This window comes from Engystomops pustulosus, chromosome 10, assembly GCF_040894005.1.
Source record: "Engystomops pustulosus chromosome 10, aEngPut4.maternal, whole genome shotgun sequence".
Lineage (NCBI taxonomy): Eukaryota > Metazoa > Chordata > Amphibia > Anura > Leptodactylidae > Engystomops > Engystomops pustulosus.
The window spans coordinates 84,059,976-84,074,607 of NC_092420.1; the positions used below are offsets into that span (position 1 = coordinate 84,059,976).

At 45.0% G+C, this 14,632-nt stretch overlaps 1 protein-coding gene across 1 annotated transcript; it reads right to left on the reverse strand.

Moving 5' to 3' along the window:
* Positions 1-531: 531 nt before the first annotated feature.
* Positions 532-13,638, reverse strand: LOC140104110 (di-N-acetylchitobiase-like). Its single transcript, XM_072127482.1, has 7 exons — positions 13,417-13,638; positions 12,618-12,756; positions 9,897-10,105; positions 8,988-9,159; positions 3,559-3,656; positions 2,423-2,584; positions 532-2,346 (listed from the first exon to the last, which is right to left on the reverse strand). The coding sequence occupies exons 1-7, from the start codon at positions 13,585-13,587 to the stop codon at positions 2,161-2,163; spliced, it is 1,137 nt and encodes a 378-aa protein (XP_071983583.1). The 5' UTR covers positions 13,588-13,638; the 3' UTR covers positions 532-2,160.
* Positions 13,639-14,632: the final 994 nt, after the last annotated feature.

The window sequence follows — 14,632 nt, forward strand, 5'->3', positions numbered from 1 at the left end:
TGTATAACAAAGTTGTCCTAAGTTTTCTCCTAACAGCAGACTTCATAGGAGCCTGGGAAATCGCCAAAGACGTGGCTCGGCTTTCTCATTCATTGTCTGTGAGGTCGGCTGGACGCATGCATGACCTGCCAATCCATTCGTGAGAACAGAACCCCTGTTCTTATGATTAGTCGTTGTCCGTTCTCAGAATGGGTGTTTGCGGAGTCAGACCTTCCCCAATCGGATAGGGGATAACTAGCAAACTTGGTTCAAGGAGTGAAATAAACAGTAGGCAGGTGGGTCCCTCTAGTGGTTTCTATAGGATGATGACCCCAGTGCTCCAAGGCAACAGTATAACCACTGAGCCACTGAGCCTCTGAGCCGAACAAGGACCAAAATGAATGTTCACCAAGACAGTGCTGAGGCCCAAATAACCCAAATATTCAGGTTGTCAACTGTAACCTCACTTACAGATTATATTTCTTAGCTCAATTATAAACAGATTACAAAAGAAGCCCATGAGTCATATAAACGATGCCAAATTCTATGATGGAATAATAATAAATTTTGTATTTGGTATTAAAACATGGCACACAGACAGATCAAAAATTATGACGTTTCGAAGTATACAGTGTGAAAGGACAATTACAGACTAAAAATAAAGTAGAAAATTATAAGCAGAAAATGTTAAGTAAGGACTGAAACATGAAGTAAAATGGCAAGAAAGCAGAAATACTAAGGCCGCATTCACACTGCTATATGGGGGACATATATACATCCCCATAGACCAGTGGTTCTCAACCTTTCTAATGCTGCGACCCCGCAATACAGTTCCTCATGTTGTGGTGACCCCAAACCATATACAAGAGTATTGTATTCATGACAAAATATGCAATAAAATCGTGGCTCCAATGCCTTTAGGCGACCCCTGTGTTTTGATCGTTCGACCCCGGCAGGGGTCACGACCAACAGGTTGAGAACCACTGCCATAGACGGCAATGGGCGCACCGGTCCCTACGGGAGCGGTTCTGTGCAGAACCATACCGTTCCGTACTCCTTGAAAAGATGGCACATGTCATATCTTTTCTCAGAACACGGCACCATGCCCCATGTTACACACCCCCTCCTCTCCTCAGCGCCAACATGTGCCCGCCATGCTACAATACGGTGGGCACATGTCAGTGTAAATGCAGCCTAAGGAGGGCAGGAGGTTTGCTAATTAATGTGTTTTGACTAGGAAACCTACACCTGAACCAATGTGAAGTTTAATATACCATATACAGGCGTTCCCCTACTTAAGGGCACCCGACTTACAGACAACCCCTAGTTACAAACGGACCTCTGGATGTTGGTAATTACTGTACTTTATCCTTAGGCTACAATAATCAGCTGTAACAGTTATCACAGGCATCTGTAGTGAAGCTTTATTGTTAATCCTGGTTCTTACGAAAACCCAACATTTTTAAAATCCATTTGTCACAGAGACCAAAAAAAATTGTCTGGGGTTACAGTGATAAAATATACAATTCCGATTTACATACAAATTCAACTTCAAATTCAAGAAAAATTCAAGAAAAAACCTTCAGAACCTATCCTGTACGTAACCCGGGAACTGCCTGTGTGTTCTTATTCTCATTGTAGTATATATCAAACATTAAATATTGTATATTTTTCACTTAAGACTTACAGGCAGTCCCTGGCTTACGTATAGGATAAGGGCCTCCTATATTTTCTTTTTGTTTCAGATATAAATCTAACTTGACAAAGGTTGTAATGACCGAAATGTTATTTTTGATCTGAAATTATTCTGTTATCTACTATTCCCACAAAGAAAAATTTGATACCACTTGGTGTGGGCCGTGTTTATGTAACAGGATTGAGATTACAACAGAAGCTCCACCTACCATTAGGAGTGCGGTACCTTATTCCTTAAACCAATTTTGCATTTGGTTACAGCCCTATAAGCTTCTGTAGTATATCAAGGTTTCATTACTGTCCATCTGTAGCCAGAATTAATAGAACTTACTCACGGCACAAGTAGGGACAATGGTAACCATTGCATAGGGATTTTACAGCACTGATAAATTAGGAAACCTTATTCCACTCTACCAAGCCAAATATGGTAGTCACAAATCTATCACAATAGCTGTACAGGAGAATAGACAAGAGGCTAGAGAACCATTAGGGTAGTAAGACTTTCCACATGTCCGCAGTCTGTTGTTGGGCTATGGGATCATCGGAGTAATCCAGCAAGTCTCCATGCCACATACCAACCCCTCTGAGACCAAGTGTCTTGATATATGCCACCTTTAAAGAAATACTTTCCGGATCGTCATACCAAACCTGATGGATCTTTCCATTTGGATCCTACGGAAACAATGGAAATGTATAAGATGCTTCTCTATGCATTTTGGTCACAAGATCTGTAAGACTGACCCCAAACCTTGTAATTATAGAAAGGCGCCTTCTGGAAATCGTCCCATAATCTGCCGCTCAATGAACTGTTCACTTGCTTCATAATTGAGCTGTACCCCACCTGACAGTCCTCGTCATCGCTGAACTCCGCATCTTGACATGGCATTTTTTGCAATACACACTTATTATCCTGATAGGGGGTAAAATGAAGCACAAACAGTATTTTAATGGTTATTAAAGGGAATCTGTCACCAATTTTGACCCATATAAAACAGCAGACAGTTATAGGTGTTGGCCTTGGAGAGCTGTATTACCTTTATGTATGTTGTTATTAGTGAAAGGACTGTGAGAAGTGAAGTTATAATCCAGTTCTGCAGCTCTTGTATGGTCTCTGGATGTGTCTATCAGCCTGAAGAGCTTTCTGCTCCCTGCGCTGCTCCACAGCCCCTCCCCTCTGCTAGGAGTAGGAGCTGTATCACTATTTTGGTTGGATACTTACAGCAATCATTCAGAGTAGAGGGGAGGGACTGTGCAACATTTTGTTGCAATGAGCAGAAAGCTCTTCAGGCTGAAAGACCCATCCCAAGTACTTGCATGAGCTGCAAACCTGGATTATAAATTCACCTTTCACAGCTCTGCTGCTACTTACTACACACTATAGTTATGACTTACATAGCTCTCCATGGTATATAACTGGAGAATTGTCTATGTGTGAAAATAATCCTAGTTTGCATGTGTGTGACTTTACTCATCATCTTAAAACGGGGTCCGTGGTAACATCTTTTGGGGCTGGACCCTATTACTGTATCACAATTGGGGTGCAATGATGGTTTTTCTAAAGTAAGGCATAGTCTGCATGTGGAAACTAAGGGCCTATACAACTCCATGTCAATGGAAGTATATGTGGACTCATGGAGTACCTACTGCTCAGTAGCAGACTCCACCCCCCCCCCCCAAACTATCCCTGATTTGGCTGGACAGTCTTGGATTTTGGATGCAGAGGAAGGAAAGTCTTAATAGCAACTCAGTGTCTATTTATAATCTGTATTCTCAGTTACCCATATCACAACTCCAGAAAATGAATCCATCTCCTACTGGACAAGCAACCAATAAAGCTAAGTGCATTTAGTAATAGCGCATAGAAACAAAAAAAGATAGGGATACCTCAGTTAGTTCCAGACAGGTGCGGTCATAGCCATACCAGGGGACGCCCATCACAAGCTTCTTAGGATCGATGCCGATATTAATAAACTCTTCATAACCTGCAAGAGAGTTTACTGCTCTTACTGTACGGCTTTTCTTTCAGCTCAGCAGCAGATATATCCACTGCCGAGTGGCAACAGGTTAAGCTATACATTTCATTTCCAGTATTACCTGGTGGCAATTATGTCATTTATTGCATATTCTACAATGCTGGTCACCTGTTGTATCCCCTTACATATACTGGACAAATAGCAATACTATGTTAGAACCTGTAATGGGACCCACTGTAATGGGAACCTGCACAAAGTGACACCACAGCGCATGCACACCGCACAAAGTGACGCCACAGCGCATGCACACCGCACAAAGTGACACCACAGCGCATGCACACCGCACAAAGTGACACCACAGCGCATGCACACCGCACAAAGTGACACCACAGCGCATGCACACCGCACAAAGTGACACCACAGCGCATGCACACCGCACAAAGTGACACCACAGCGCATGCACACCGCACAAAGTGACACCACAGCGCATGCACACTGCACAAAGTGACACCACAGCGCATGCACACTTACCTACTTTGCATTTCTGCAAACAAGAAGGTCCTTCGACCTATGTGGATAATGATTTTGTTAAAATTTTACTTTTATTAAACATTTATTTAAACCATGAGGGATATTTTCCCGTGTGTAAAGACAAACAAAAATTAATAAATATTAAAAGTAGGAATGGTGGGAAAAGAAATTAGGTTTCTCTTCTGAGTAAGGAGGAGAATGTGAGGACTTTTGGATGGAATAACGTTTTAAGTATGGAATAGGGAGTTTAGAACCCATAGGTGAGTATTTAAGGGTTAGTAATGCTACATTCACTCTTTTCAGTTTAGTTTGAGGCTGCACAATGAGGAATTATGTAGCGAATCTTGACCACATTTGCACCAGGGTAAATATGGACTGCTGTGAGTGTTAAATCACACTCACATCTAGCAAGTGTCATTTTGACTGCAGTCTGTGAGCCTATATGGTCTAAGCACCTCAGAGTGTGAGTGTGATTTAACACTCACAACAGTCCATATTTACCCTGGTGCAAATGTGGTCAAGATTCGCTACATAATTCCTCATAGTGCAGCCCCAAACTATACTGAAAAGAGTGAATGTAGCATTACTAACCCTTAAATACTCACCTATGGGTTCTAAACTCCCTATTCCATACTTAAAACGTTATTCCATCCAAAAGTCCTCACATTCTCCTCCTTACTCAGAAGAGAAACCTAATTTCTTTTCCCACTATTCCTACTTTTAATATTTTTTGTTTGTCTTTACACACGGGAAAATATCCCTCATGGATTAAATAAATGTTTAATAAAAGTAAAATTTTAACAAAATCATTATCCACATAGGTCGAAGGACCTTCTTGTTTGCAGAAATGCAAAGTAGGTCCTAAGTGTATCTAATCTTCTAACTTGTGTACCACAGTCAGGCTCGGACTGGCCTGCCGGGATACTGGTCAAAACCCCAGTGGGCCCTTATCATGAGTCACCATCTCCTGCCTGTGTCTGTGCAGGCACATTCAGCTGAGGCTGGAGGAGGGGGGCAGCAGGGGGGACTATGACGTCCTGCAGGAGGGAGAGACAGGTTCTCTGCTCTTCCCACAGCAGCGCTGGGGCAGTGAGTAAGACATTTCCTCCTCCCTGCACTGAGCACCTCAGCCCCTGCGTCACTGCAGGAGAACATGGCCCCTGATTCACTGGAGGAGCAGACAGTGAGCTGTCACTAATTACAGACCAGAGGACGTGGGCCCCCTAGTTGTCACAGTGGGCCCCCTTCCTGCTGGTCATGCTGGACTGTCCTCCCCCTGGCACAGCACAGGCTGCTCTCATGTGCAGGAGCTCAGGATGGATGAGGAGCTGCTGCTGGAGTGTCCTCCCCCTGGCACAGCACAGGCTGCTCTCATGTGCAGGAGCTCAGGATGGATGAGGAGCTGCTGCTGGAGTGTCCTCCCCCTGGCACAGCACAGGCTGCTCTCATGTGCAGGAGCTCAGGATGGATGAGGAGCTGCTGCTGGAGTGTCCTCCCCCTGGCACAGCACAGGCTGCTCTCATGTGCAGGAGCTCAGGATGGATGAGGAGCTGCTGCTGGAGTGTCCTCCCCCTGGCACAGCACAGGCTGCTCTCATGTGCAGGAGCTCAGGATGGATGAGGAGCTGCTGCTGGAGTGTCCTCCCCCTGGCACAGCACAGGCTGCTCTCATGTGCAGGAGCTCAGGATGGATGAGGAGCTGCTGCTGGAGTGTCCTCCCCCTGGCACAGCACAGGCTGCTCTCATGTGCAGGAGCTCAGGATGGATGAGGAGCTGCTGCTGGAGTGTCCTCCCCCTGGCACAGCACAGGCTGCTCTCATGTGCAGGAGCTCAGGATGGATGAGGAGCTGCTGATGGCTTCCAGCACAAGAAAAAGGTACAAAATAAAAGTGCATCACATTCACACACACACAGTGCACCTCATTACATCACTGCAATGTGCACATACATACAGAATAACAGTGGACTCAAGAACTACAACTCCCAGCAGTTGAATGAGATGCTGAAAGTTGACTGTATTAAGTATTGATGCAGAATAAGGATTGATATCACACGTAACGCGCTGACTGTTTAGAAATGGAATCAAAGTGAACTGTGGGGCAGGATGGGCTTCTATGCAGACACATGTGATGGATAACCCACACGCAGTGTCTTGTATTGTCCAAATGCAGGGGCTGGAGGAAGCGTTACATGTGACTGCAGCCTCAGTATTACCAGCATACCCCGCGTTACGTGTGACCGCAGCCTCAGTATTACCAGCATACCCCGTGTTACGTGTGACCGCAGCCTCAGTATTACCAGCATAACCCCTGTTACGTGTGACCGCAGTCTCAGTATTACCAGCATACCCCGCGTTACGTGTGACCGCAGCCTCAGTATTACCAGCATAACCCGCGTTACGTGTGACCGCAGCCTCAGTATTACCAGCATAACCCGCGTTACGTGTGACCGCAGCCTCAGTATTACCAGCATACCCCGCGTTACGTGTGACCGCAGTCTCAGTATTACCAGCATACCCCGCGTTACGTGTGACCGCAGCCTCAGTATTACGGGCATATCCCACGTTACGTGTGACCGCAGCCTCAGTATCACCAGCATACCCCGCGTTACCTGTGACCCCAGCCTCAGTATTACCAGCATACCCTGTGTTACGTGTGACCACAGCCTCAGTATAACCAGCATAGCCCGCGTTACAGGTGACCCCAGCCTCAGTATTACTAGCATAGCCCGCCTTATGTGTGACTGCAGCCTCATTATTACCCCCCCCCCCACCCCCCATCCGTCATGGTGTCCAAATTGCAGATTCATCACCATTTCAATGCACTGATATCACCGAAAATGTCAGCTTCTCCAGCTCCGTACATCAAAGTTTCAAAAAGTAAGAGGTGTGTGAAAGTTGTGAAACGGAGCCTGTAATAAAAATAATGCACCTTTTTTTGTTATTTATAACACATTTGGAATTTTTCTCCAGCATCCTAGTACACTGCATAGAATATTTACCCTTAAAGGGTTAAAGGCCAGACCATTTTCATCTTTGATTTTCCATTTTTACCTCCCTGTCTTTATAAATCCATAACCGTGTTATTTCCATGTACAGAGCTGTATGAAGCTTGTTTTCTGCATAACAAATTGTCCTTCCTAGTGATGGTATTTAATATTCTATACCGTGTACTGGAAAGCGGGAAAAAAATCCCAATGCGGTAAAATTTACCAAAAAAACGTACTTGTGCCATTTTCTTGTGGGCTACGTATGTATGGCTTTCACTGTGCGCCCCAAATCATATCTCCCCTTAATTCCTTGGGTAAGTGTGATCACGAGGACACCAAATTCATAAAGATTTTATTCAGTTTTTATATAAAAAATGAAAACCTTTGGTACAAAGAAAAAATGTCTTAATGGGGTTTTCCCACAAAGACAAGTTAGGCTCTATCCACAGGCAGATAACAAGCGTCAGGCCCCATTCACACGTTGCAGTTCTTGATCTGTTTTAATTAAAATCGCAACAGGGAGGGGCTCATTGCAGAACAAAAGTGTTTCAGTAGAATCTCATATGTGTTCTGGCAAAGCCCCTCCCTTTTGCAGTTTCCATTGCAGTTAAAACTCGTCAAAAAACAAAAAGTGTGCATGGGGCCTGAGGCTGCGGTCACACGTACCACTAGGCGGTCCTCGGCCCGAACGCGATTGATAAGCTGATCACATGCGTTTCTCTGGAAACGCATGTGCGTTCGGGCCGAGGAACACCCCCTGTGCGCTAGCGTTGCGTTATGAACGGACGCCTAGCGGTACGTGTGAACGCGGCCTGAGGCTTGTTTTCTGCAGCATTGTTGTACACGTCCTCATTCACTTCTGTGGGCTCCGTTTTTTTTTGTTGTGTGGGCTCCGTTTTTTTTTGTTGTAGAAACTTAAAGTTTGTGTGCTGAATGGCAAAAAGACCTGCATTCAAATGGAAGAGGAACAGATCGTCTTTCCAAAGCGTTCAATATGCAACAAAAAACGCAATGTGTGAACATGGCCACAGGCTGCATTCACACCTTGCATTTCCAGCACGTTCAGAAACGCAATGAAAATATACATGGGGGTGGCACGCACGTATCCATGAAGCAGCTGGTGGGCCCCCCAGAATTAATATCACTGGAGGGCCCTTGGCCCCCCAGTCCGACCCTGACCACAGTGCATGCACACTGCACAAAGTAACGCCACAGAGCATGCACACTGCACAAAGTAACGCCACAGAGCATGCACACTGCACAAAGTGACACCACAGAGCATGCACACTGCACAAAGTGACACCACAGAGCATGCACACTGCACAAAGTGACACCACAGAGCATGCACACTGCACAAAGTGACACCACAGAGCATGCACACTGCACAAAGTGACACCACAGAGCATGCACACTATTATAATAAAGCAGAGGAAAATTACACAAAAAGCTCACAGTGTATTCTCTATCATATCTGAACAGGGAGAAATTAATAATGTCACAGACAAATATGATGATGTCCCCATCTAGGGATGTCATATTATTATGGAAATGCAGTGTGAAGCATTACACTTTGTATACTATTTATGAATGGGCATATATTCCATTACCCACATCCCTGATCCATCATCTCTGTTAAACACTAAATGCAACTTATGTCTCAATGGAAATGAGCCCTATAGCAGCCTTTATGTCTTCTATCCTAGAACGTATTACCATAGCACAAACCTAATATTATTCAAACCCGGAGCGCATGTACCAGAGGAAGATGTGAAATACGTAGCAGCACTTCTAGCCCATTAAGTTACAGTATATGGAGACTGACCAGTTATGGTTTGGTTGAACGGTGCATTTGCTCCAGCGATACATTCAGTCCAGATCTGGGGCGGTTCATCATAGGACATAACAAATAGGAAGTCACACAGATCCGCTATGGCCGTATAGTTATAGCAGCGGGAGGTAACGTGCTTGGGAGACCATGCAACATCAAACGTCACCTAGAGCAGGATAGGAGAATAAAATAGTGAGTGAGATACAAGGGGTATAAGTAAAAGGACAAATAGATGTGACAACTTACAATACTGAAATGTAAGATAAGGCATGACTATGTATCACAATCATGAGGATTCGGGTCTGTCGCGATTCACTAGGGCAGTGCGTCCAATTTCCTGCATGTGTTGCTTCTGCGCTGAGTTCACCTTCTTCTTCCTGGTGCATGTGAGTGCTGATCTTGCGACAAAATTCCGTTTTTAAATTCTGAGGTTTGTCCGACGGCCACACCCCCCCGATTTCTGTCTTGTGCAAGCCGGCGCTGATGCGCCAAAATCCCGGGCCAATTGAGGGCAAAATGGAAATATTCGGGAAACCCGATGGGATCACAGTAAATGAGCCCCAATGTCTGTACACAGTTTGCATCAGTAATTTGCATTGTGTAAGGAGATGTTTCGCACTGCCCTATAATTTGGAATAAGGAAAACCAGTTTTCCAACATTAGGAGTTCCCCTGCTCATAGAGAGGTGTCTGGTGACAAGCTACAGGTTACACAATACAATAGAGAAGAGGTGAAACCATAACGGAATAATTTTAGGTTACATGTCGGAGAGAACAGTGGAGGAAACTCCAAAAATAACCAAATATTCATGAAAAAGTTTGCATGTTAAAATCAATGTTGATAAAGGATATAAAACAGAAGAATGAAACAAAACCAAACTGAAAAAAATCTACCTATCCTTACCTGTGATCCGGGGATCTCTCTATGGAAAGCCTCTGTGGTCTCCTTTACCAGTGCAGTTAGAGCGTAATATTCGGGGGTATCTCGTAACACTGTTTCTTCTATATCCAAATTGATTCCATCCATATATTGCATCTTCGCCAGATTCACCTTCTTTGTTATCCAGGCCGATCTATTATCTGGATCCACCATGTCCTTTAGTGAAACATCTCCTGTAATGAAGGAGGACGAGGAGATGTGTTGCTTTAAATGTCAAAATGAACTCCTTTATCAGCAAAACATTGGGGATACATCGTTTGTTAGAGGGCTAAAGGTCATACAATACAATATAACTTTATTTATCATCAGGGGTGGTCCATCTGTACATGTGCCTAGTATGGAAACTCTGTCCATGAATAGTTTGTGGAGATGTTCTGCAGTACTAGATCCAACCTCATGTTCACATACACTAAGGGGTTAATATTGATATCCTATCCTTAGGAACCATAGATCAGTTGCCCTCAGTGTCAAAACTATAAGGTGCATGGAGCTGGAAGCAGGAAGGAGCAAAGATTGCAATACTTCAGCTCACCACTATTTAGTGGATGGAGCCTTCTGCTTTTGACTCTGTCCATATCATATATCTACAACCAGGAGGTGCCTGATGCCATCCCACTGAAAAACCTATGTGAAATTTACCTTGAAGCCAAGACAACTTCTTTAAAAGGAAACCTACCACTTAGAATGGTCGGTGTAAGCAGTAAATACCGAGCACCACCTCAGGGTGAGCTGGTGCCGGTACTTACTTTCGTTAGTTCTTCTCTACATTGATTTCTGCTATATACTTTCGTTAGTGTTATAAACCGCGGTATCGCGGTTTTAACACTTTTTAAACTCTAGAGCAGAAGAGGCTTCGGCGCTGAGCGCGACCGTGCGCGCGCAACGTCTACGTCATTTCCTATGTAGGCGCGCGCACGATCGTGCACGCTCAGCGCCGAAGCCTCTTCTGCTCTAGAGTTTAAAAAGTGTTAAAATCGCGATACCGCGGTTTATAACACTAACGAAAGTAAGTACCGGCACCAGCTCACCCTGAGCTGATGCTCGGTACTTACTGCTTACCCCTGCCATTCTAAGTGGTAGGTTTCCTTTAAGAGGGCCTAAACATTCCAGTCCCTTCATTCAAAGTAGTCTCGGCTCCCCCACAATACTCCACATGGCCTTGCAGGCTAACATATTGTGGCCACAGTATAACAAATAGGAAGCACAATGTTTAGTACAGGATAGAACCCTCCAAGGGGAAGTGGTTAGAATTTGCTACTATTGCAGAAAGTGATTTACAAGGAATTTCAGGACGCCAAGGAAAGTCCCTTTTGCAGTATTCCGTGGAAGTATCCATCACATGAGTCATTACATTGTACGTCAGCCTAGGTTCATTAGTAGTTACCGTATATACTCGAGTATAAGCCGACCCGAGTATAAGCCGAGACCCCTAATTTTACCATCAAAAACTGGGAAAACCTATTGACTCGAGTATAAGCCGAGGGTGGGAAGTGCATTAATCACAGACCCCCCCAGTACGTATACAGCACTGCCCCCAGTAGTATACAGCCTGCCCCCAGTAGTATACAGCACTGCCCCCAGTAGTATACAGCACTGCCCCCAGTAGTATACAGCACTGCCCCCAGTAGTATACAGCACTGCCCCCAGTAGTATACAGCACTGCCCCCAGTAGTATACAGCACTGCCCCCAGTAGTATACAGCACAGCCCCCGGTAGTATACAGCACAGCCCCCAGTAGTATACAGCACTGCCCCCAGTAGTATACAGCACTGCCCCCAGTAGTATACAGCACTGCCCCCAGTAGTATACAGCACTGCCCCCAGTAGTATACAGCACTGCTCCCAGTAGTATACAGCACTGCTCCCAGTAGTATACAGCACTGCCCCCAGTAGTATACAGCACTGCCCCCAGTAGTATACAGCACTGCCCCCAGTAGTATACAGCACTGCCCCCAGTAGTATACAGCACTGCCCCCAGTAGTATACAGCACAGCCCCCAGCAGCATACAGCTTGCCCCAGCAGCATACAGCTTGCCCCAGCAGTATACAGCTTGCCCCAGCAGCATACAGCTTGCCCCAGCAGTATACAGCTTGCCCCAGCAGTATACAGCTTGCCCCAGCAGTATACAGCTTGCCCCAGCATTATACAGCTTGCCCCAGCATTAAACAGCTTGCCCCAGCATTAAAAGAAAATAATAAACTTATCCCCCGATGTCCGCGTGGGTCCTCTTCTGGCTTCGGCGCCCGTCTTCTTTCTTCACTAAGTTCGTGCCGGGCGCCGCCATTGTTCTCCCCTGGACGGCGACCAGTATGACGCGCCGCTGCTGACGTCATACTAGGCGCCGCCTGGAGGAAAAATATGGCGGCGCCCGGCATGAAGTTAGTGAAGACAGAAGACGGCCGCGGGAGCCAGAAGAGGACCCGCGCGGACATCGGGGGAGCAGTGCTGCAGGTCGGGGCCACCGGAGGGTGAGTATATAAGTTTATTATTTTTTAAAGATTTTTTATGACTGTATGACTCGTGTATAAGCCGAGGGGACGTTTTTCAGCACATTTTTTGTGCTGAAAAACTCGGCTTATACACGAGTATATATATATTACAAGGCAGTGTGCATGGTCAACCTAACACCTAAATCCTCAGACATGCCCTATATTTCAGTGGTGTATCCGAAGCGGAAAAACTCACCCGTCAGGACAAATCTTGCACCTTTGGAGTGTGCGTAACACAAGAGTTCTGGTTCATAATCAGCAAATAGTGCGACTGTTGTGACATGGGCCCAGTCATAGAACTTCCAGTTTTCCCCACATACATGAAAAACATAGACCTGGAAAAAGATACATATTAGCTCAACAAGTACTAAATGTTACTTTGTATTACATGGTTATTCACATTCTGATCAAAAGACTGGTAGGGCGAGTTTCCTACTGCGTTTTGGCTTCTGTTACCTTTTATGGTTCCCTTTAAAAAAAAAAAAAAAGAAGGATACAGCGCTTTCAGTGTTAATTTAGTTTTTCTTTATTTTATAGCCATCCGTTTTTATTCCTTCTGTCTATTCAAATAATCAAAGGTCTAGCAGAAGATTAAGCCAAATGATCCAGCTCACTATAATGAGCCGGACTGCCCATCACAGACATGTAGCTCATTTCACGCTTCCTAAACTTCCTGAAAACACCTAATGGGGGCAAGGGATTAGTTTGCAATTTTTGTGAATCAAGTTAGAGTAAAAATTTAAATGACAGTTACTCAGTCTCCTCTACTTTTTTCAGTCTACTCCTGATTTTGGTTTCAAAAACTGCATGAAAAAAACACCTTAATGTGAAAACACACCCTAAATGTGCACAGGAGAACGACCCACAGACAACATGTGACCCAAATCTTCTCCCTTCACTTCCACAGTGATCCCAGTATTAACAGGAAGTTAATAAACACAAATAAACACTGCATGATACATTGTATCACTATGATACATAGAAATATATTGTACCTCAAAGTCCCGGGTGTCTTGGATGGGCTGGCACAGAGCTGGGTCAGAGCAGGGGCACTCACCCCAGCAGACAGAAGCCCCTATAAGGAGGAGCAGCAGCAGGGGACATCCATACAGCCCCATCCTGTGTGCACAGCGTTCAGCTGCAGAGTGACTGCTGATACCTCCCATACAGGGGTGTAACACTGGGGAGGAGGGAGCCTGGGAGAGACGATTAATTATATTCATAATAGATGTAGATCCTTAACACAAGTCTGGGTTCACACTACATGTTTTGGTTGCAGTTTTAAACTTTGGAAAAAAAAAAAAATCCTTTCCCAAACAAGCACGTAAGAGCGCCGGTGTTTTGTGTCATTGATCTATTTATAATAATTAAAAATGCAAAACACTCAATATTTTTAAAAGATAAATCTGTTACCACGGTCATCTTAGGGGTAGTGATAAAATTATTCCCAGGCCGAGTCCCTACTTGCTTTTTGAAAGAATAGCAAATACAGGTGCGACCCAGCAAATAGCACATTATTCATCATGTACAGGCGGCTGGAAGGGCGGTAACTGTGACAGGGATACAGGAAGAGTAGCATATACAGTATATAGGTCAAGAATTTGCTTCTCATTTATTTCTGTGGATACAAAGTGCAGAATTGAAGGGAACCCGTCATCAGGATCCCTTTATCCGCCTCCTCCATGTCCCCATAGAGAATAGTGTGCACATTGCCAAAGAGTTTTTTATAATAAAACTGTTTTTTTACGATAAAAAGAAAAGATGAAAGTTTATCTTTCTCTCTGTAGAGCTGGGTCCTGGTCCCATGGGAGTGGCCAGTAAGAAGCAGTTTCCGTCCCAGTTTTCCGCCTCACCCTCACCCTCAGGAAACCGCTCCGTCATGCATCTATTTCAAAAAGAAGGGAAGTGGGAGTTTTTTTTGAAGAAAACCCATAATGGAGCAGTTTCCCGAGGGTGGGGGGGGGGGACCACTCCTCCCTGGCCACTCCCATGGGACACAGGACACTGATGATAATGAGTAGGTAGCACTTCTGCCTTGCAGCGCTGGGGTCCTGGGTTAGAATCCCACCCAGGTCAACATCTGCAAAGAGTTTGTATGTTCTCTCCGTGTTTGCGCGGGTTTCCTCTGGGGAAGTCAGAAAAAGGGCTCCTGATTACAGGTTCTCTTTAAACCTTTTATCCATGTATTTCCCAATTGCAAACTGTGTGTCC

What these genes read in the sequence shown, in the direction of transcription:
- LOC140104110 (XM_072127482.1), bottom strand. Translation starts at nt 13,587, where the DNA reads ATGGGAGGTATCAGCAGTCACTCTGCAGCTGAACGCTGTGCACACAGG. An exon ending in GAGAGATCCCCGGATCACAG is followed by an intron (nt 9,160 to 9,896) that starts GTAAGGATAGGT and finishes ATCCTGCTCTAG; the next exon opens with GTGACGTTTGATGTTGCATG. An exon ending in CGCCTTTCTATAATTACAAG is followed by an intron (nt 2,347 to 2,422) that starts GTTTGGGGTCAG and finishes TTGTTTCCGTAG; the next exon opens with GATCCAAATGGAAAGATCCA.